We start from the raw sequence: 23,506 nt of genomic DNA on the forward strand, positions 1-23,506 counted from the left end.
CTTATTTTCATTTTTTAGTTCATTTTTTTAGCCCTTAAATGACAGTGGTTGAAAAGTAATGTGGAGATGGTGTTTTTGAGCTGAGCATGGCTTCTTTCTTTGTTAGCTTTGTGGAATTGAAAGACTGCACCAGGCAATGAACATATTTCTGGTTTGTGCAAGGAGCTTCTTCTATTCTTGCTGCCTTTTTTTTTAATTTGTCCCTGTTTTTTTCTCTTGCATGTTTGGAGATTTTGCATTGTTGATTTTAGGTGGTAACAATAGTTATAAGGGGAATTTAGTCTTCAAAATGATACAATGTTTCCTAAAGAAAGTAATTAAAATTTCTAGAAAAGTAAAGGTTAAAATAGTCTGTTAAAAATGCTAAGAAATCACTAGTTAGTGTAGTTACTTTTACAGGTTTTCTAGTTTTTTCTCTTTATGTTACCATCAGTTGGAAGTTTTTCCCAAACCAGTATAGAAAGAAAACCATGAAGGCTACTTAGAACAGAGCCAGTCATATAAGCAGCTCTCCAAGTCTTCCCAGTTTCTTTCCCTTAGTAAGGGTGGGGAGTGTGTGATGAAGCAGTTGTTTCACTGGAGTGAGAGTTACTTGGCTGTGTAAAGGCAGAGATCGCCCTTAACCTCTTCTAGTCTGTTTTCTCAAGAAACTCAAAAATTCAGTGGAGGAGGAGGAAGGCAGGCAGTAAATGAAGTCATCTTCTCCAGCTGCTCATGTAGTCCATCACCTCTCTCATTATGCTTGTTGTCATGGTGCATCTAAAAAAAATCAAAGACCAGTAGAGTTGGGATTAACTGGTTTCCTCTCCTGCCAATCTAAAGTGACCAGAAAGGTCTACCATTTTCCCAGTCCAACCTAGGGAGAATGAATACTATTCTTCTTTTCTTAATCTTCCCATTCTTCCTCATGTCAGTCAAGGAACCAAAGGCTAACCAAGAACTTAGACAAGGCTTCTTTCAGTTTACATCTTTACCCAGGTTATTTCACAGTACTTGTTTAATTAGCTGTTATCACTCAAATCTGTGTGTTTGGGTTTCAAGATCCCCCGCAGCTGAAGCCACTAGTTTTTTATTGGTGCAGTATTAACCTCTAAAGCCACTGTTTAAAATTGGTCAGATTCTCTTTAGGTGTCAAATATGAAATACTGCTGCAACTCAGGCTTGAAAACGTCTGTCTTAGTCTCTTAACTCTCATGTTGGTGATGTGACAAATAAAATATTAGGATGTCTCTATTATGAGATTGCTTTGAAGCTTCAAAAATTTTCTCTACAGAAAATGGAAAGATGACATGGGAAATTTGCTATCACAGTTGGTATTCAGACTATGGAGAGACACTGTTTTGTACTTCAGGCTGCAACCAACATTCTTCTTGCATTTTTCTTACATGCAGTCTTTTCAGATTTATTTAAGTGAAACTAATTTATCTTATTGCCCAAGAAGCAAAGTACAACATGCACCCAAGAATGGCAATTCTAAGGTGCATTTTATCCTTGATTACATGCCCTGAGAAGATGTGAGCCTCATGATTGACTGTAGTACAAATTCTGTTGGATATTCATCTTGTGTTTGGGTTTTTGGTGGCTGTGGTACATAAGGAATCTCCTATGCCCATGGGAGCTAATGGGGGTTTCCCCTTTAATCTTAGACAGATGCATGGCTATTGCTTATTAACCAAGGGTTCCTGTGCAGACATGCTTGGTTTTTCTCACACAGAAGGGGGTACAAAAGCACTCAGAGAAGTTGGGTCATGAAGTTTAATGTCTCAACAAGAGGACCTTGAATACTTGGCATCATACGTGCTGCTACTAAACCTAAAAAAGGCTATTTGTCATGTGTAAACACACGGAGCCCTCGAGGTTTTCTTAGTTTTCTGGTTTGGTTTTTCTTTGTTTGTGGGTTGGGGGGGGGGGTTGTTGGGCTTGTTTGGTTTGGTGTTTGTTTTGTTTTGTCATGCAGAAAGGCCACATTTGTCTTTCTTTGCTATCTTTTGCATGATCATAGCAATTTCAGAAAGTTGTTTGAAAACATGTATTTTTTTTTCTTCTAAAGGTGTTTTTAACGATGTTATAAATTAACAAACTTTCTTATTACTTTGTAGATTGTTGCATTCAGTGCTGAGCTTCTTTGTTGCAATGGTTTGGTGTTTTTGATAGGAAATTAGAAGTAGTTGCTTTCCATGCACCAATAACCTCAGTTGTCAGAAAAAAAAAAAAAGAAACAGTGAGTGTAAATAGTGACCATCTTTGGGAAATCTTGTAGCCTTTAGTAGCACTTGTAAAGTGTTTTCTGAGTCCAAAGTTACATTTAATTCAGTGTGAGAATTTGTTTTAAAAGGCATCAACTCTTCTTGATAATAGAGCTTCAGGAGTTTTCCAGTTTTGTTTAATTGCTTTAAGACAGTAAAATAACTTATCTTTTAATAATCAGATGTTGTACAATAGGTGGAAGTTTCCTGTCTATGTTAGCATTGTGTGACTAAATTGAGGTCTGCAATCATTTTGCTAACGTGCTCTTGAGAGAGCCTAATCTGGGCAGGTAGGAGGGGCACTTGTTAGTGATGGGAAGGTTTGCAAAATTGCCTGTGAACCAGTCCCACTGTCACTGGCATTGTCACTGCTGGAGACTTCAGAGTCTGACAGATTGGTGTCATAAGCTGTGTGTCTACTGACTCATCACCACTAATTTTTCCACCAGTCACTTTTGATGAAGGCTATTTTGAAAGAGTATTTACAGCAGCTGTTTCAAATGTGTCACAGGGAATGTGCATGTTAAACACAGTAAGACTGCTCGTAAAATTCTGCTATCTGTGCTATGTTTTGGAATTTGTTTCTGTGCCATTAACATCTTTCCTTATCCAGGTTAAAAAATGAGCAGCATTTTTTCTTGACAAAAGCAAAACCAAAAAAGCCACTAAACCCCCCAAACGAACAACAACTAAAAAAACTCCAACCCAAAAGCAAAAAGTGAGAATAATTCAAATTTTACATAGATGCTGTTATCATGCTTTTTTATATTAACCAGGCCCAGTTACAGAGCTTGTGTTGTGCTGTAGGACAGAAGCATTTAAGACTCTCACTAGCTGCCCCTGATCCATCTCCAGCCATATGCTGCTGTTCATGAGGTGGCTGTGTATAGTGGCATTAAAGTAACAGATGTCAGCCACAGATAGGGAGGCAGGAATAGGGAAGATGATTCTACAAAATTACCAATGCAATTTCTCTTACCTTCCCTGTGTTCAGAGAGTGACCTAGTTTTGTGGTTTGTCTTTTTCACCAGTCTGAGACAGATCAATGAAACAAGCTTTAGTAGGTGTGTTTGTCCCATGTAGTGTTTTTAAAGTAGATGTGAATACATTGTGTGCTCCCAGAGTTTCAGAAACAAACCATCCCTTTAATGCCTGTAAAACTGGATTTCTCAAGCCATGGCTTAAAACTTGCTCATTAGAAGCTTGCATTTCCTTAAAAATTGTCATAGCTAAGCCTTGGCAGCTGCCGTGGAATTAAATCAGGTTCTGAGAAAAAGCAGCCGTGTCAGCCATGACAGACAAATGTTTGTGGGATTTATTAAAGTGTTCAGTCTTCAAACTCAATCATTTTTGTAATATTTAAATATTAAAATATATTTACCTTTAGGTGCTGTGTTAATGACCTCAGGCTATATCTGGACTACGTTTTCATTCATTTTTATACAATTTGGGGGAGGTTAAGTTTGACAGATATTCTGGATAGTCCATCTGTGGTGTTTAAGCAATGACTTTGCATTTTTTCTGCATCTGTAAATACTTAGGCAGTTTTTCAGCAATCAAAAGCCATATTTAACCATGTTCAACTGAAATGATAAAGCAAAAATACAGTCCTAGGTGACTGAGAGACAGCAAAATTCCTGTAGCATTTTGATGCTGTTCTTATTTCCCCAAACTGTCTGCTTAAAATTATTTTGATTTCCTAAGTGTCTGAAAGTGTAAATTTGGGGTGAGCACAGAAATTGTCAAATGAAAACTGTTATTGAAAAAAATGATATTCAGCTAACAGTCCAAGACATTGTTGCTTGAAATGTACTAGCCTTCAATCCCCCCAAGACCCACAGATTAAGTAATGTCTGTTGAATTCTTTGTTTGTGTGACTGATTGAAACAAATGTTAAAAGTCATATTTAAACATAGTGGGTTTGGATTGATAAATTGTTAGTTGGTTTAAAAAGATATAAAAAGAAAAAAAGCAATGTAAAAATACTGAATAAATTTGGGTCATGTGCTAGATTATAGAATTCATCTCTGTACATTTAACCAGAAAATTGCAGCAGGAAAGAACATATTTGAGTGTTTTTTAATTCTTTATGCACTAATTAGGCTACAGAAAGTGAAGCTGGTGATATGGATCTCAGTGGATTGCCAGAGACAGCAGTGGATTCTGAGGATGACGATGATGAAGAAGACATTGAAAGGGCATCAGATCCTTTGATGAGTAGGGATATTGTAAGAGACTGCTTGGAGAAAGACCCAATAGACAGGACAGATGATGACATTGGTAAGTATTGCAATGTAGTAAAATATTGTCAAACAAGTTCTTCTTCACCTCCAAAAACTTAATTTTTGAGTTTGTGGTTCTATTTTAATTATTAGCCTTTGTAGTTATAAGTCTAGTGTTTATTGTTATTGCTTTTTGTATAAGTGTGTATATATATATATATATATATATATATATATATATATATAATGTGAACAAGTAAGGAATAATGCATATAATATGGGTGAAACCTATTAGTTGCTGGCCCATTTGATCTCAAGCTTCAGCTTCTCATTGATATCAGAACAGGTTTATGAAGGAGATGTTGTTGAAAACTGGAAAACAGACAGAACCTTGGCAAAGGTGACATTAATGTCAACACTGCTTCTCAGAGTATATTTTTAATTGTCAGTTGTGACATTGTGACTTGACATTTGTTGCAAACATTGGAGCCTTTAAAACCTTAACATAAATGTGCATCTAATCAAACTAATTTGCTATGTTAACATGCAAGTAAACACATTGAAAGCAAAGCAGAACTAGAATCCAAATTTTAATCTAATCTGTTTCACTGGGAGAGATATTTTTCTTTTATTGAAGTATGACTAAATGATGATTAAGGTTGATTATCAGATGATTAAGGGACTAGAGCATCTCTTATGCAAGGAAGGCCTAAGAGAGCTTGGGGCTGTTCAGCCTGGGGGAGGCTCAGGGGATCTCATTAATGTGTAGAAATACCCTGGGTTGAGGGTGTAAAGATTATGGAGCCAGAGTCTTCTCAGTAGTGCCCAGTGAGAGGACAGAGGGCAAAACTAAAACACAGGAGGCTCCATCAGAGCACTTGGAAATGCTTTTTTTTCTTCTGTGACTGAGCACTGGGAGAGGTTGTCCAGAGAGGTGTTAGTATTCCTCCTTGAAGATATTCAGAAGATGTTTGGATGTGTTCCTGGGAAGCTGGCTGTAGGGTGGCTCTGCTTGAGATGGCAGGTTTAACCAGATGACTTCTGGAAGTCCCTTTTAACCACAACCTGTGATTCAGAGTAAATAAAAATTAGGGAAAAGATGGGCTCCTATTGAACTCTTTCAGTAGACATTTTAGATCAAACTGGATGCAAAAACATTTTTAGGGCATATAATCACTTGGCAGGACTGCTAAAATTAGGTTCTGTAGTTATGAACTGCATAAAAAATGAAAATACCAGAAGCTCACTGTTGAGCACAAGTGCAACTCAAGTGCAGGTAGAAGACAGAGCAGCAGTAGTCACCTTTAAGACAGTAATCCTGTCTGGTCCATCTGAAAGGAACTTTGTGAAATCACCAGACAATGATCAAGTACAATTTACTGTTAAGCCTAAACTAGGAGGTGTTAGCTTATACAAACAACTTGCTCAGTTTTGTGAAATTTGTCTTGCTGTTTTATATAGTTCTAGTGACAATGAAATTATTGCCCTGACTGAAGTATTAAAAATATCATTGGTTGTATTCAGAGCTCTTGGTTACATCACAATCCTTCCATTATGCTGACTTTTACTTTGCAGGGTTTCTATTGATGATAGAACCAGCCAGTCTGTGTCTACAAAATACCCAGTAATTAAAACAGGCCACTGTACATGATTTATTAGTATACAGAAACGATTGTGCAGCATTTTAGCTTAAGCAGCCTCAGGCATCTTGCTGAAGAGCTGTCTTTACTGTGCTTTGTTGTTTTGACATGCACGACTCAGTGGGCTTTTTCTCCTTCAGAACAACTACTGGAATTCATGCATCAATTGCCTGCTTTTGCCAACATGACAATGTCAGTGAGGAGAGAACTCTGTGCTGTAATGGTGTTTGCAGTTGTGGAGAGAGCAGGAACTATTGTACTAAACGATGGGGAAGAGGTCAGTAGAAGTTACTTTTGACTCTCCTATTATACCAAACATCCCAGATTCCACACAGTTAAGGTCCTCTTTTGTTACTTTAAAAAAAAAGAGAAAAAAAAACCCCAACATTCAGGTAAATTGGTACTCTTTTTGTTCTGGATGTTCTGAAAGCTTTTGTTTAAGCACTCACACATTTCTTAAAGAATAAAAACATAAAACATTCTCTGTACTGTACAAAATGCTTCCTGCCTATTTGAGCTCACCTGGGCACTTTATTTCAGTGTTCAAGTGCTGTTTTAAAACCTCCTCTATTTTGTTTTCACAGTCTTACATTACCTCTTAATAGTAAAGATGAACTTAAGATGCCAGTTTTCTAGAGCTGGAAATAGCTGTACATTTAAGGAAAATGAGCTTGTAAAATTTTTAATAGGTGCTAGAAAATAACTTTTGCTTTAGAACAATTGTGAGAGTTGCATTTATAGAGGACGATATTAAAATGTTAAGTGATTTGGTCTTCATGTATCCTGCAATGTTTAATTTGTAGCTGGATTCCTGGTCAGTCATTTTGAATGGCTCTGTGGAGGTGACATACCCTGATGGAAGAACAGAGATATTGTGCATGGGGAACAGTTTTGGTGTTTCCCCCACCATGGAAAAGGAATATATGAAAGGAGTGATGAGAACCAAAGTGGATGACTGCCAGGTAAAGTGCCTGTGGTTTGTGCAAATTCACACCCACACAGGTGTAGTGCAACTCATAATGAGACCCAGTTTTATTTTAGAGTAAATACATGTAAAATATCCAGTGGGTAACCCTGGACAGTAGTTAGGCAGTATGGCTCCTGCATACCCACAGTCTGGGAAATGGAGTTATCTTCATCTGGGTAAAGGATCATTTTGCATGAAGATGTTTGTCTACATGCTTTTTCTAGAATGTGAGGGCCACCAGCCATACATCCATTGCTTCAGTGTTCCTTAGTAGGATCTCAAGGTCCATTAGCCATGACAGGCCCCTTTCCTTCTGCAGCTAATAGCCATTCTTCCTTACTCAACTCAGCTACTGAATATCGGAGTAAAACTTTATCTCCTGTGGTTTGAGTGAAGGATCTAATTTTGGCTAATCTGACCTTTCAAGGAAAAAGCCTTGATATTTGCTGTAATACAAGCAGTCAGATGTAAAGAATGCTTTTCATAGCATAGCATAAAACTACGGGCTGAATCTGGTTATGTGCTTGCTATTTGCTTATTCCCATCCAGAAAATTATAGCAGAGCCGTGGGTGAATTAAGCATTTTGCTTGGTCCTGATGGCTAATTAGCTTCAAGTAGATGACCTTTGAAAGGGGTGAAAATGTGTGTTCATAGTGTCACCTGGTTTAGCTTGCCCATCTAACTCCCAAAATGTGCATAAATGGTTTCTCGTTAGAGTAATGTTTTCAGCAAATCCAAGCTGTGGAACTTCTGTTTCAGCTGCTGGAAAAATGAAATGGTGTCTAAATGAATTTAAAGAGAAAATACTGTCTCTGATTCTTGGGCCCTTGTCCTAAGTATGTACATAAGGATTTAACAACTTTTCAACCATAAGAAACACTGTTCCTCTCAGTTAAATACCCAAATTCATATAACAAGGCAGTTTAATCTTGCCCCCCAAAAGAGACAGGCATATAACAACTTGTGTACAATGTAGTCTTTTTCCAATTTGTTATGGTTGGTCTTAATTATATTTGCATAGTGTAGGTATTAGGAACATTCCTAAGATATTTATTCTTGTGCTTATTCTTGGCTGAACTGATGACTGTAGAAAATAATTTTCCTGCTGTATGCTTTAAGCCAAGAAGTAATTTCTTTCTTCATGCCTGCACTAATTAATTGAATAAATGTTATTTTTCTTACTAATTGACTTCAATAAAATAGCTATAAAAAAAGAAGATTATTTACCAAAACAATAGGCACAAAAAATTAAAGCTGGGTTTTCACTTAACTCTTCTAAACACCACAAAAGAGCTGGGCTTCATCTCCAGCAGTGGGGAGGTCAGAGCAGCTGAACGAGAATGGCTGGGAATACGAAATCATATTGCTCTGATGGATCTTGGTCTCCTCTAACTGCAGGATTGTAGTGGCAGTACTGTGCCTGTCTGTTCACCTGCTCGTTACACCTGAACTGTTGGAAAGACAAAAACTGTTGGAAAGGCTCACTGCCGGTTGAGGAGCTACTTTATCTTGTCTGTTGATTGAGTACTTGCACCTTAAGGCTGAATGCTCCTCTGAAGATTTAACCTTTTAACGCTGGTGCGCGGTGATTCTTTCCAGTTTGTTTGCATAGCCCAGCAAGATTATTGCCGCATCCTCAACCAAGTGGAAAAGAACATGCAGAAGGTGGAAGAGGAAGGGGAGATTGTGATGGTGAAGGAGCATAGGGAGCTGGACCGCACTGGAACGAGGAAAGGCCACATTGTCATCAAGGTAAAAGGAAAAGAGAGTCTCTTGAAAAAGTCTGTGTTCTGTAAACCTCTTAACTGGGCAAGTTAGGGCCAGGATCAGTTGAGATATATATTGTAGAAGTAAATATTTGAAAATGGATTGTTAATACTTCTAGATTTTTAAAAACAATTATGCATGTTGATAACTAGGTGATTTCTATAGAGATTAATTACATAATTTTCAATTTTTTTACATTTCTTAACACAGTGGTCGAGCTGTTATGTTTGCTTAGCACATCAGTGAATGGATGGCAGTATTTCTAGTGTGATGAGTCTTCAGTATGTTACAAGAAAACAAATTTGCATGTGTTGAAAATGTGTTAAGTATGATTTTTCAATTTTTTTGCTTTCAATAGGGAACAGCTGAAAGGTTAACAATGCATTTGGTGGAAGAGCACTCTGTGGTAGACCCAACATTTATAGAAGACTTCCTTTTGACGTATAGGACCTTTCTTTCCAGCCCAATGGAAGTGGGCAAGAAGTTGTTGGAGTGGTTCAATGACCCCAGCCTCAGGGATAAGGTGAACATCTCCTGAATCGTGTATTGTTTCCATTTGCTTTGAAATATAAGCAATAAGAATAAAATATGCTTTAGACAGAATGACTAAATTGAATAAGATACAAATAGCTGAATATATGGCAGAATATATGGCTAAAACTATGAACATTTTTTTTTCTTATTTTATTTAAATATTACTGTGTTCATGCAAGGTAGATTGCCCATGCTTTACCTTGCTGTGTTTTTACAACTCAGTTGCTTGCAGGTATATGGGAGGCTTTTTACCAATAGTGAGTAATTTTTATTTAATGTAATTCATTAGAATTTTATTGTGTCTCCAAGTTTGAGCATATAACTAAGTTCTGTGTTTTCTGTACATATTGCTAGTTAATTCAACATGGTAAACGTGATTTTTTTTTTAAGAGAATAGAAAATTCATGCATTGTTAAGAATCTGTTGTGCTTTATGTAACATTAAAAAAAAGCCACCAAGCCCAACCCAAACAGAAGAAAGCAATCAGATATCTTCTTCCCTAAACAAAATTTCCATGATGGAAGAAATAGGCACATCCAGTTTTGGTACACTGGCCATTGAGGCTTTATCTTGCTTCAAACCATATTGCTTTATTTCCTCTTGTATGCAACTTCTTATCCTAAAAAAATCTAAAAATTTCCAGATGCCCTTTTCTTTGTGTAAATTTGAAACCATGGGAATTATATTAGTACAGCAAAAGAGAAACTTGGTTTTCAGCTTTTATTTAATTCTGGGTATTTCTTCCAGAAATGTTAGTATAGCTGTGCCTTGAAGGAAGGACCTTATGTATGACAGAGGCTTTGCAGCTAATACTGTTCAGAGCTATAATGTTGCAGTTCGTCTTTAAAGTTATTTTGCTTGTCCTCCAATGGACAGTCCCCTCAGCCTCTAAAAGCATGAGCCAGCACAGTTGCTTGTATCAGTCTGAACACAGAGCAGCTCTTTGTTCTGCTGCCTCAATAACCAACCTTTTCTGACCTCCAGTAGCACTGACAGAAAGGCCAGAGGCAGAGAACAGCTTGGGACAAGTGGGGATAAGCAAATAGGGAATAAGGAATCTGTAAGATTTTGGCTGTTTTGTTCTGGGTGCTGATAGGCAGTAAAGGGAGTGAAAGGGGTGAGTAAAACTTCCTGGGGATGATGAGTACTCAGGAGCATCCAGAGTGGGACACTGGACATTCAGCCTTAGCAGTGATTTTGCCCTTCAGCAAGTTACTTGATTTTACAGCTTTAATCCTCTTTTAATGCTGTTTCTGATTTGTGACACAAGTAATGGCATTCCTCTGGAAGTCAGCATTCAACTCCTCCCAGCTCAGTGTCCTCTGGGTGTAGATGAGTAAGTCCCAGCTTTAAAAGCAGCATTGACAGTGAAGCTGTCACTGCAGTAGTTTAAAATACATTGTGTGGTACAGCTTGTGACTTCCCAGACAATTTTAATAATCTGCAATTACCCTAAATTTAACCAGACAGTCTCTGGATCTTCCAGTGTCATCCACAGTAATGAGAAATATCAAAACTGTTTAACAGGAATGAAGTTCATCTTCAATTTCAAAGGTGCAGAAATCTCAAGTATTTTCCTGTGGCTGGAAGCTGCAGCATGTAGAGCTGGCTGGTTGCCTTCTTTTGGAATCTGAACTTGAGGAGTTCTGAAGTGCTTGGTTAGTTTGGTCATTTATTTCAGCAGTTCTGAATTAATTTCCTTTCCAGGGTAAAAGGAAAACTACTTAGAAACTTTGAGGGTGGCAGGGATTGGTTTTGCATGCCTGGTGTCAGACCTTTAGCACACAGGGCTGCAGAGGTTTGGATTTTGTGCAGACACGAAGAATGGGCAGGGGTTAGCACTAATTAAAATTAGTATGAGACTTTTAAATTGTATGAGACTTTGTTCTTAAGCATTACATTTTGAAATGTTTAGAGATTTATCCCTACTGATTTCTGTCCCAGCATAAAAGAAGAAATGCAGCTGTATTTTTAGAGGTAGCATTGAGTGGCACAACTGGTTTGGATTCAGCAACTTTTTAAAAATAGCATGAATCAATACTAATTCAAGACACCAAAACACTTTTTTTTTTTGTCAGGACAACTGCTGCTGCTATTCCAGGTCAAATCACATACTAAAAGAGAGAATATTATAGTAAGAGCATATTGTTTTAAAAAATGCAGCTCTTATTTTGTGACTTTACCTTCATTAGTATTAATTAATATTATTTCTTCATATTTTTTCCTAAGAAACTGTAGAATATCAGCTAAGATTCTTCTCAGCTCTATAATCACAATTGCTTGGGGGGAGTAGCCTGTGGAGGGAAAAAGGAGGAGTAAATGGAAAGATTGGCTCTAAGGAAAGGAATTGCTGGTTTTGCTGTTAAAACCTGTTTCCTGCTTCTTGCAATATCTTATTTTTCCTGCCTCTCTAAACATACAGGAGTTCTTTTACAGAGGTAAATGCCAAATGAAGTTAATGGTGACGCATCTAAAGACTTAGGAGATTCAAGAGCCAATATTAGGCTGTATTGTAAGCTTTGTGATCCTGTGCTTGGAGAACTAAGTAGATTTGGAAATGTACATGAACAGGAAATTGTTTTAAGTCAGAAATGGATCTACCTTGTTGCCTTCTACCAGTGTGCACTATTCCTTACTTAATAAAATTCTACACAGCCAGTGTTTTCTGACTTGCAGCATTCATTATGAAATACAGCATATAATTGTTATACCAGTGAAAGCAATTTTGATACTTAGTTTTTTCTATTCTCCTGATATATAGTTGCATATTAGTGAAGTTTGATTTGGATGTATATAATAATATAATAGTATATTATAGTATATAATAATATAATAGTATATATAATAATACATATGTATATGTATTAGTTAAGATTCCAGTGAAAATTTACAGGGCTTTTAATGACCAATATTTTTAAAGGACTTGGCAGTAGTGTTGTACTGAGTATTTCAGCAATGTGTTTATAATATGGATTAATTTTCAGGTTACACGGGTAGTATTGCTGTGGGTGAACAATCACTTCAATGATTTTGAAGGAGATCCTGCTATGACTCGATTTCTGGAAGAATTTGAGAACAATTTGGAGAGGGAGGTAAGAATAAGGGTTTTTTTCTGACAACCTGGGATAACAGGGAATAGCCAGGCTGTTATTATAGATAACTTACTATGCTTTTGTCTTACAGAAAATGGGTGGACATTTGAGGCTGTTAAATATTGCTTGTGCTGCTAAAGCTAAACGAAGATTGATAACCTTAACAAAGCCATCTCGAGAAGCCCCTTTGCCTTTTATCTTGCTGGGAGGGTCAGAAAAAGGATTTGGAATCTTTGTTGACAGTGTAGATTTTGGTAGCAAAGCTACAGAAGCAGGCTTGAAACGTGGTGACCAGGTATGTAATTTTAAAATGTGTTCCTCCATTACCCCTCCCCTGTTTTTTTTGTTTCCTTTCTCTTCACTACATGAAAATTTTTCAAACTTGTTTGAATTTTAGATATTGGAAGTGAATGGTCAAAACTTTGAAAACATTCAGTTGACAAAAGCCATGGAAATCCTTAGAAATAACACTCATCTGTCTATCACTGTGAAAACCAATTTATTTGGTAAGTTTATCTGCATTGTTCATTCTTGTTTTGATAGAGATCTAAATTATTTTTTTAATAGTTTAAAATAGTTTTGTTTGAAACTCTTTTGTACTGGAGAGAATAGAAAAAGGAAACATGACGGTCCTAAAATATCTTGGTTCATAATTGCAAAGAAAAATTTACAAGTAGGGATTTACATGAAGTGACTTCCCTCTCACAAGTGTATGCTTCTGGATTAAGAGGGGCTATTGTGACCATGTAGCTCAAACTAAAAACCTGCTTGTATATATAATGTTTAGTTCTCTCCCAAGAAAGAGGTCTCTGCAGGCATTTCAGCTGATCAGTGGTCTTATTCTGTCTGCTGAATTTACTTGTACTTTTTCAGCCCACTCTTAGTGTAACAAGCTCAAGGCTATTACAACCTATCCTGCCAGCTAGGTGAAAAGATTCTTGCTACCCTCTGTATTTGTTCTCTATCTATTTCCTTCTAAGAAGTACTAAAGTATGGAAGAATCTTCAAGCAGCTCAGGACCTCAATTAGCATCATAACTAATGAATGGATTGGGGGTTTAGTTTGATTTTTTTACCACTGGGTACTTGGATTACTTATACAATTTAGTGATATGTTCCTTGAGTATCTCTTTCAGGATCAGGTTCTTCATCACAAGTAAGTAGGGCAGAATATTATCACAGCACATCACTGCACTAACTGAAGATTTAGTTTGCCTAGGTTTTCTCCAAAAGTCTCTGGTCAAATCTCTTTCCTGGGGACTTTTTTTTGTTATTGTTGTTTTTTGTTTGATTGTTTGTTTGTTTGGTTTTTGGTTTTGTTGTGTGGGGGTTTTTTGGGGGGTTTTTTTGGGGTGGTTTTTTTTGTTGGTTTTTTTTTTTTTCTCTTTGCAGTAAAGGTTCTAATATTTCAGTTATTTCTAATAGTTAGAGACATTTCTTAATGTTTCTGGACCTGCTTTTTTAGCCAGTTGTTCTTGTTTCTCTATGTATAAGTTCTGTAACTATCCTCCTCACAGTGGGTGTTTGAATCTCGTGTGTTGCTTTACTCTGTTAAAGACAAAACCGGATCTTTCTTTCTTCAGAAGTGTTTCTCTAATTTTTTTCTAACTTGTGCCTCCAGTGCAAATACTGAAATCAGATTACAGTACAGTCCCAGAGCAGTTACTTTCTGTCTATTGCATGCAGAATTTCTTCTCCAAAAATCCCAAAAGAAGAGTTTCCTTTTTTCAATGGCATCTTCTTATCTGTACCTAATGTCTCTCTCCAGCCTCTAAGTCCTATTCAACAGTACAGTTATTGGCTGGGTTTACTCTCCTCCACTTTTGTGTCTTACTTCAAGCTTTTTTGAAGTCTCTTGGTAGTTTGTTGTGCCTCTAGATATTAGAGAATATTAAGGAAAAAATTAATAAAAAAGTAAAATGTAGCCCTTAATACTCATCCTTAGTTAGTTGCCCTTGTTCCTTTGTTTTTCTACAATTCCTTAGTTTTAATTATCACTTTTTATTTATTATTACAAATCAAGTCATCAGAGGATTTTTTCCATTTTTGTATGGAGATTTCCTTTAACACTCAGAATATATTACTTGCTCTTCTGCTCAATTTTGTTTATTTAAATGTATTGGGGTTTTTTTGAGGCTCAAAGTTGCAGTAGAAGAACTAATTTACAAATTTATCAGATATTTCTGCCTCAGAGATGACTCTTTGCTAGGGAGCTGAGAGAGAATGAGAGGTTTTTTGGTATTTCTGGCAGATGGATATAACAGCCCTGTCAAACATCCAAGGTGTCTCAGTAGTCTCCTCCTTTATTTTCCTTATGGCTTTGTGGCTGTTTTCCTTTTTTGATGCTGTTGCTAATAATTTCTTGTCCATCTGAAAGCTTTTGTTGCTGCCTCTCTGTTCAAAACTTTCTTCTCATTTTTATTTTTCTATCTCACTTTTGTCTAATGTGCTTTTTTTCTACATGCTGCTATTCTGCAGAAGCCTTTGTCCTTAGACTAAAAAGTCAAATTCCTTCTGTTGATACCATCCCTGTAACCGTGTGGGCACCTGTGTATTTCTCTTCTAGGCTGGGTCAATTAACTGTTTTTCTGATTCATACTACAGAAAATGAATGTTATTTTTAAAAGCAAAAAAGTTTTTGAAGTCTTATACCTAAATTAATTTAATGCTGAAATTGACAGTATATCGTAATATATTTTTTTAATGATTAATATTGAACTGGTCTTTTACATTTTTGTCCTTTTTCTTGCCTCCCTTTCTCTGTCTTGTGCAGTTTTTAAAGAACTCCTAACAAGGCTGTCAGAGGAAAAAAGAAATGGTGCTCCCCACCTGCCTAAAATTGGTGATATTAAAAAGGCGAGTCGTTACTCCATCCCTGACCTTGCTGTTGATGTGGAGCAGGTAATAGGATTAGAAAAAGTAAATAAGAAAAGTAAAGCCAACACAGTTGGGGGAAGAAATAAGTTAAAGAAGATACTTGACAAGACTCGAATCAGCATTCTGCCTCAGAAACCATACAAGTGAGTTTATTTCCTCCTAAATATCTTCTCTGCATTAAATTATAATAATTCCTAATGAACTTAAAATTTGTGATTTTACTGTTTTATTTATTAATACCAATCATGCTTATATCTGAAAAAATACCAGAAAAAACCATTCTGAATATTTGAACACGCATAGACTGCTAACAGTGCAGCTCCTGACATCAATTTAGATGTATTTTGTTTCTCATAGATCAAGTAATGACACAAATACCTCTTTATGTCATTTCCCTTTTTTTTTTAAGAGGACTGTTAACTGAAATTATTTCAGAATAATTCTGCAAGCCTACTTGCTAAGGGTTGGTATGAGCTAAGATTTCACTGTATCCACATTCCAGTGGTCTATAAGAATTTTTATGTACTGCTGTAAGGAGAGTGAGGTTAAAATTTTAACTTGGGTTCTTTGATAGAATTGTGTGGGGTTTTTTATTGTGGCTTTTTTAAAAATTATTTTTATGAAAGCTAAATATGCTATCTGATAGCTTTTATTCTATGAACACATTTTAGAAATAGAGTTCTGAAAATCGCTGGCAACAATAGAAGAGTGAATTTCATATGATATTATGGGGACCTGGTTGTTGGCCAAGGCAAATGTTATTGAAGGGGGGAAAATTAATTGTAGAGGGTAGTTGTGCAATCAGTATTTTCTCTTGCATTTTTCTTTTCCATGTCCCACTAAGGAAGAAACTATTCTATGTAAATTTAAAAAAAAAGACACTTGTGCTGAAAATGCAGGGCTTTTTTTCCTGCCGTTACTTAAAAAACGTTTGCTTAACTGATGTTAGCTACTGCCTACTAAATGAAAACTATTCTGAAAATTATATATAGAATTTTAGTAATAGAATTATTAAATTTATATAAACTATTATACACAAATAATGGATGTTTCTTGAATTGATGGCAGTACATTTCAATAGAGGAGAATCTATAAATCCTATTTTTGTGTTGTTTGTCTTTAACATTATTTCAATTGTTTAACTGGTCTTGCACGTTTGTTTCTCTGATGAGCTGTGCATACTTAGGTCTGTTTTTCTGCATTGGTCACTATGGTTCATAACATTTGCATAAGATTTTCATGTTATTTTTCTTTTTTGTTTTTCTTTATTTTCTTTCATTTTTACACTTTTTTCTGTGCAGGGACCTCTTTGGGTAAGAGTCAGAAAAACTCAACCTATTTTATTTTCTTTTTGCTAGCTCTGCTTTATGTGTTATATATAGCAGTTTGTCTGCAAAGCCTGTTGACATTCAGCTGTTTTTGTCTGCACAGTTTCTGCATAGAGATCTGTAGCTATAGAGTTTAGTGGTTGTGCTTTTCTTTCCCCTATTGTGTAAAAGCATCAATCTCATTCTTCCTTTTAATTACTGGTGTTGCATATATTAAGGGACTTTACTTAGTCTCATGTTTTTGCATGTAAGAAAATCAAGAGGGGTGAAAAAGCTGGTTTATGTTAAAGTAGGCATTTAAAGACTTCACAACTCAGCTGGCTTAAGAGGTGAAACTGTCCACTGTTTTTTGAGTATGAAGTCTGCAGAAGGCTCCAGTGCCTTGAGGATGTACCCAGACAAAACCAATCTAAACTAGAGTGAGGTCGCTCTTCGAGGGAGCTTGTCTGCTTCATGAGATGTTAAATCAGTACCAAAGATGAATCAGTTTGAGCAGGAGATAATGCCTTCCTTCAGTCTGCTGTTTAGTTCAATAATGTTAAATAACTTCCCAAACTGAGCAAACAGCACCATTTCCTCTGCACCTGCAGGGAGATCTTCACTGTCTCTGAGACATCTCTTGGGTTCCAGGTACAATCTCCACTGGGGCTCTTTGTTTACTTTTCTGACACAGAGTGATTTTGTGGTCTGTAGGCTCAGTTGGTCCAAAGAGGATTAAACACAATCCCCACCTCCCTCTCTGGTAAAGTGCTGCTTGGCCCATAGTGCAGCATCCCAGACAAAGCAGCAGCCCCTGTCTCTCTCCTCTCTGCAGCCCTGCAGTGGGATGCACAGGATTTTGTGTTCTGAGGGAAGCAGCATTGAGACACTTGTGTAATTTCATTATGCCTTCTACCCTGTTTGTCATTCAGCAGGAAAGTTATTTCTTACTTAATGTTAGTGTGTCTGCATGGCAGATGCATACAAAAATCAATAGAAATGTTGTTTCTTTAAAACCACAATCGTCTTTCGTTGGCATAATAAAATATTTTACCTAACAGTAGATCTTCATGGGACCTGGATTTTTTTAGTGTTGCTCTTTCAATCTGATATTTCTAGAGTTCATGACTTGTTTGCATAAGTTAGAACTCAGATTCTAATTTAAGTTTTAAAAATAGAGTAGACTGAGTGTGAAGTAAATTATTTCCAATTTCTTATATGAAGACTTAGACTGGAGCACAATTCTAGACGCTCTTTTTGCTTTTAAAGCTAACATTTTCAGAGTTGATCCACTTTACTGAAGCTGCCTCAGTCGTGACGCACAGGATAGGTTATATAGGTTATATAAAACTGCAAAAGGAATGCATAATGCAAGTGAAACTCTTAATATAAGATTCACACTGTCTTCATTTGATTTGAATTTAGAGAAAATGCTGTTGTTGGCAGTATTTTTGAAATCTGGTATGTAGTAGTTTAGAACCACCAGAAAATATTTTGAGGTACTAGGGCTGCGGGGTTTTTTGTTTACTTTCTTTTTTATTTAATGTCGAGTGGTTCCTGCTTGAGAGACCTGATATTGATTGCTGGCAATTATTTTGGTTGTAGTGAAAGATTTATTAGCTTGTGGCTTAGCATGAAGGTGCTGTGTACTGAGTAGGTCATCGCTGCTTGTCCCAGTATTTTGTGCTTGATGTGGAAGTATGAAAATACAAATGTTCAGATTCACCTTAACTTCTGATTAAGAGAAAATCCTATATCTGTTTCCAGTGGACTTGAGTGTTACTGTTACTCTCATGGCTTGAGGCTTACAATTCATAAAAGTGTTCTGTTAATACAGAATTATCTTGTTTTTTAGAAGCAAACAGTGAGAAATCCCAAACACAACACAGAGAGATACCATACACTGCCTTCTCAAAAGCAGTTGTGTCCATGTCATTAAAAATGTGTCTTTAGTGCTCAGATACTGTTCTAGCTTTCCAGACTACTTTCAATTCATAGCACTTAAAGAAGTGGTACAAGAGTGCACGGTGTAGAGTTATTCATCAGTAAGCACGAAAGGATATTGGTGCTGTAACAGCTATCAGGGTAATTATCTAGCCTTTATTACTTCTGTTTAGGTTTTCCAACGATGGATAGAGCACTAGACAAAGGCTTAAGTGCCCAACATTAGGGTACAAGTGGTCATTTGTGTTGCATCATTTAATTTACAAGACTGGCTTAGTTGTAACATTTGCAATGAAGTTTAAATTCTGGTTTATGCTTTATTTAAATGTGTAGATACAGATTTAGATGTGATTGGCTTTTAGAAAGGCCTTGCTACATTTTTAATGCTTTTCACTTTCTATAATGACTGCTATTCAACATTTTACACCCTCTGAGTATTTTATTAAGGGTTTTGGTCTGTATATTTAGAGTAAAGTTCAATGACTGTCTCCAGCTCTACATCTTGTGGCTGGCGTTCTGCTTCACGTTATTATGAACTCAAAAGCAATAAGCAAATCAGTTCCTACTATAATCTGATGATAGCTCTGTCTCAGATCCATCTAGCACTACTGATCTCCTGTGGGACCCTGCCTTACACAATTTAATGGATAAAACACTTCACCTTTATCACAGAATACTTTATTTACAGCTGCCAGTTACTTTGGAGAGGGTACATATAGCACCCAAGTGTGGCTGTTTAGCTTAGCCTCACCTGGTATCACTTCAGTCACACTGAGTGGAGAGAAACTCAGAGAAGTGATACAGGGTGGTAAAACCAAATTATCTCAAATGATCCTCTCTCATCTGTCTGTTGAAAGATCTTCATGGCTACAATAGCATGGCTACCATACATCACAAATATAGTTGTAAATCCTGTCTGTGTTGGGGTAAAAGATCTACGAAGTCCAGGCCTGAAAACAGCACTGAGGAGACAGCAGTATTACTCAAAGTTTGGGTGATGGGGTGGTGCAAGAATGATGAGGTGTGTACCGCCTTTTGAACAAATATATTGGCCAAAATCATTAAAAAATGAGCCTAGCAACTCCTCAGGGCTTACTAGTGAGGATCTTCTGGCAGTGTGAGCAGGCAAATCGAGTCAATCTGAGTGGACTGTTCACAAAGCAAGTCCTGTTGCCTGGAGAACTTTGACTTCTAAATAGCAATTGCTGTCTCAACAACTGAAAGTAGGAAAATGTAGCATTAGAGACATCACTGAACCCCTCTAGTATAGCCAATCTCTGAATGTCTGTAAGTCCTCACTTTTTCTTTCTGGATGCAGTGACATTGGAATTGGCCAGTCTCAGGATGACAGCATTGTGGGACTGAGGCAAACAAAGCACATTCCTCCTGCTTTACCTGTCAGTGGAACCCTGTCATCCAGTAATCCCGACCTGCTGCAGTCTCATCACCGCATCTTAGACTTTAACACTACTCCAGGTAAGGATCCTTTTCTTATTGTAGTTCCTGGCCTTTTAATTTCCTTCCGTAGTTCAGGGGTTTTTTGTGTGGATTTATAGAGTCTGAAGAGGCATATGAGTTTTCATTAACTGTTTGCTGTCATACACAAATTAGCCACATATTCATGCCTGAGGATTTGTTACACTTGCTACAATATAATTTACCCACAAATAATAGATGTCTGTTTTTCATGTATGCTATGCAGAGTGCTTCTTACTGCTTGAATATTCTTGGTCAGTAAAAACCTGCTTTGCTTGGTATTTTATAATTTGCCTCAGTGGATCATTGTTTTCAAGACTGCAATATTTTCAAATGGCATAGCAGATCATTAGCTCATAGTGAAGGGAAAGGATATTGTGCTGGGACACAAGACATGTATTTCAGTCTTTTTCTGAACAGACTTATATAATTTGTACTACATTTGTAAGGGACAGAGTTTCAAAGTTTCTTGTTAGTCACCCTGCCCTGCAGCTGTATGCCAAATTCTTTGAATATAAAATCCCTTTCTGAAATAGATAAAAAATGAACACATTTAGAGAGGATCAAAGCACAGGAGTGAATAAGGGAGAAATAGGGGGAGACTATGAGAAACTTGAGAGCCTTATCTTATAAAAACGGTTTAGCTGGGGCTCCTGGTAGGGTTGGGATTTGGGCTCTTATCTGGTGCAGGAAGGTTCTTAGTGGGAAACCTTTCCTGAGTTAAGTATCCAAGGCTTTGCTATTAAAATACAGCTTCTGGAGCAGGATATAGTGATGGTAGCTCAGCAGACACTTGGTTATTTTAGCCTAATCTTTAGAGAAATACTCAAAAGTAGAACTGGAAATTCGGTGCTCTCCTGAGACTGAGGGGTTTCAAACATTACCTGACGGATTAGCTAAAGGGATGCTGCTTAAATATCAGCCCACACACTGGCCAAGTTGATGCAACTATTGTGCTTGAAACTGTGATATTGAACATTGCTCCATGTCAGGTGTTTTAGGGCTAGAGGAGATTGCAAGGAGGTGGTTTGTGATTTTTCCCCCAGTGCCTAAGATTGATCCTGAGAGACTTGGAAGCTGGATAGTTTTTTTGTATTTTCTCCAATGATTAGTGTCCAACACCTTGAAGGTATTCTTGATCAGTAAGAGCATAGCTTTTCATCAGGACTTTTTCTATAATTGGGAAATGGGTGAAAATTCCTTTCTCTATCTTGCCACTTACCTAGACCAGACAGTTCTAGGTAATTAAAGTGCTAATGCTAAGTGCAAATGGCCAACTTCCAGAGCTGTGGGCATTGCTGACTCAAGCAACTCAAACAAACTTCCATGAGAAGGAAAGCCACTGCAGGCCTACAGACCTTTCAATTACAGATGAAGTTCAGAGAAGCTTAAAAAATGAACAAGGTTCAACTGTTTGCATTGAGGAAAGGAGATCGATATGATGTAATGCCATCGATCCAATGTTTTAACAGTTTTTCCGTGTCTTTGTAGAAAATGTATTTCTTCCTCAATAAAAAAAATAAATTTGTTTTGTTTTTGTTTGGTTGGTTTTTTTTTTCTTTAAATTTTGCCTGAATGTCCACACACTGAATATTTTGACAGGAATTCTAAGTCAATTTTTTTTTCCTGAGTGGAAAGGAAGGAAAAGGGGGCTTGAAATGAAAAGCATAAACCTTAAGGAGTTAAGAGATGGCCACATTGTATATAGAAGAGTTGAATTATATCTCTATATATTTCAAGACTTGAAAAAATTAAAGCATGCAGTTTTAATTCCTTTTACTACCTTGGTCTAAATTAAAGATGGAAATGGAGGCAACTTGCAAGAAATTGAATGCACTGGAGGAGAAAGAGAAATGGGTAGAACAGCTGTCCTTTGAGGCTTTGAAAAATATCCCTCAGGATAAAAAATAAAACAACTTGCTCCTTTTAGAAGAGTAGTCTTTGAGGAGAAAGTGTGAACAGCTTGAAATCTGCAAGGAGTCATTTTAGTTTCCCTTCTGATTGGATCAGGCTGTCTCAAATATACTTTTAAAAGTTTATTTTTAAATGTTCAATAGCACTTTGATTTCTCTTTTCTTGTGCTGCCTTTGCTATTTGATTAGAAGTCAAAATAATAGTGTAATGATGAACTGCCAGTCACTGGTATTTTTTCTTTCCCCTCACAATCTTTCTAAGGGAATAGATTCCTATCACACAGCATTGAATTCTTCAGCCTGCCACTCCAGTTTCCCTTTTTGAAAACCAGTGAAGGGGGGTGATTGCGATTCTGTTCAAGTGTTTTATTTAAAAATTAGTGGGCTGAATTACTTGCTACCATTGCTATAGCTGCAATCATTTCACTTGCTGGCAGACGTCTGTGTGTTCTGTGTAGAGCTTTTCCTCACAGCTCTGATAGGTAGGCAGCCTGAGAAATTGGGTGCTAAAATGCAGTGCAAAGATGGGACTCCTCTATTTGCTGTCCTCTGCGTTTCTTCATATTGATTTCAGTGACCCAGCAGAGCAGGTTATTTTCTTGTTGCATGAAGCACTTTTTTTCTAGGGACTGTTAAACAGTTTCTCACCTTGGTATTGTTTACAGTAGCTTCTCAACTTCACAGCACTTCTTTGGCAAATATTTCTGTAACAGCAAGAGGCAGCAAGATCTGGAGAAGGGTCTGGTTTTTAACAACATCTCCAAAAGCCTTTGTCTTTGGCATCTGCCTTCCTCCAGATGTCAAAAAATGTAGAAAATATTTCAGAAAATATTCTGCTCTGTATCCCTCTTTAGCTGATTACTGAAGGAAGATGGGTCAGTGGAGAGTTGGTGATAAAAGGCAAAATTGGCTTGCTTTTTGTGAAGTATTTGTGCATTTGACTCAAGTGCTTAGGAAGGGCTAAAAGCTGGCCTGTAATGATGTAATGATCAGTTACACTTTCTGTGTAACTTTTTGTGTAACTGATGAGGTAATCAGACAGTGTTAGTGTGTTCTAGTATTAGTGCTTCTCAAGCTGCAAAAAGCTACTGTGAGTTTCAAAGTTACAGGATTAGATGCATGAAATTTGTAAAATAATATATTTAAGCCTAAAAAGCCTTTGTGGCATGTAAATGAACTCATATCAGAGAGATTCATCTTAATGCTTTCCAAATTATTATTTTGGAAACATGCAAGAGCAGTGGGGAGGTGTTCACTTCTGTTCTTTTGTCACAAGATTTCTTCTGCTGAATAGATCTTTCTGTAGCAACTTGAATACACGTTATGCACATTCAGGTCTTGTCAAAAAAACCTCTAGTTGTACCAAAGAGAGTGTTTTCATTTGGCAGGGTTTTTTTTTCACTATATTTTCATGATAGTCATTTCAGAAGCCTTAATTTAGAAGGCTTTTGATTATTATATATTTCCTTGCTTGTATGACCTCTTTAATCTAAAAAATTAATTATTTTTAAGAAGAAAAAT

The 23,506-nt window shown here is 36.9% G+C and overlaps 1 protein-coding gene across 5 annotated transcripts in view; it reads left to right on the plus strand.

Annotated features, from left to right (window-relative positions):
• The window catches only part of RAPGEF2 (Rap guanine nucleotide exchange factor 2), a 184,381-nt gene that overhangs the window by 142,178 nt on the left and 18,697 nt on the right, over window positions 1-23,506 (plus strand). For all 5 annotated transcript variants that reach the window (XM_059844464.1, XM_059844467.1, XM_059844466.1 and 2 more), the window contains 10 exons: window positions 4,349-4,526; window positions 6,249-6,385; window positions 6,912-7,070; window positions 8,676-8,828; window positions 9,202-9,366; window positions 12,362-12,469; window positions 12,561-12,764; window positions 12,867-12,975; window positions 15,242-15,488; window positions 19,915-20,072. In XM_059844464.1, coding sequence (XP_059700447.1) covers window positions 4,349-4,526; window positions 6,249-6,385; window positions 6,912-7,070; window positions 8,676-8,828; window positions 9,202-9,366; window positions 12,362-12,469; window positions 12,561-12,764; window positions 12,867-12,975; window positions 15,242-15,488; window positions 19,915-20,072 — 1,618 coding nt within the window. The remainder of the gene's footprint in view (window positions 1-4,348; window positions 4,527-6,248; window positions 6,386-6,911; window positions 7,071-8,675; window positions 8,829-9,201; window positions 9,367-12,361; window positions 12,470-12,560; window positions 12,765-12,866; window positions 12,976-15,241; window positions 15,489-19,914; window positions 20,073-23,506) is intronic.

The sequence above is a fragment of the Haemorhous mexicanus genome, chromosome 4, assembly GCF_027477595.1.
Source record: "Haemorhous mexicanus isolate bHaeMex1 chromosome 4, bHaeMex1.pri, whole genome shotgun sequence".
Taxonomy (NCBI): domain Eukaryota; kingdom Metazoa; phylum Chordata; class Aves; order Passeriformes; family Fringillidae; genus Haemorhous; species Haemorhous mexicanus.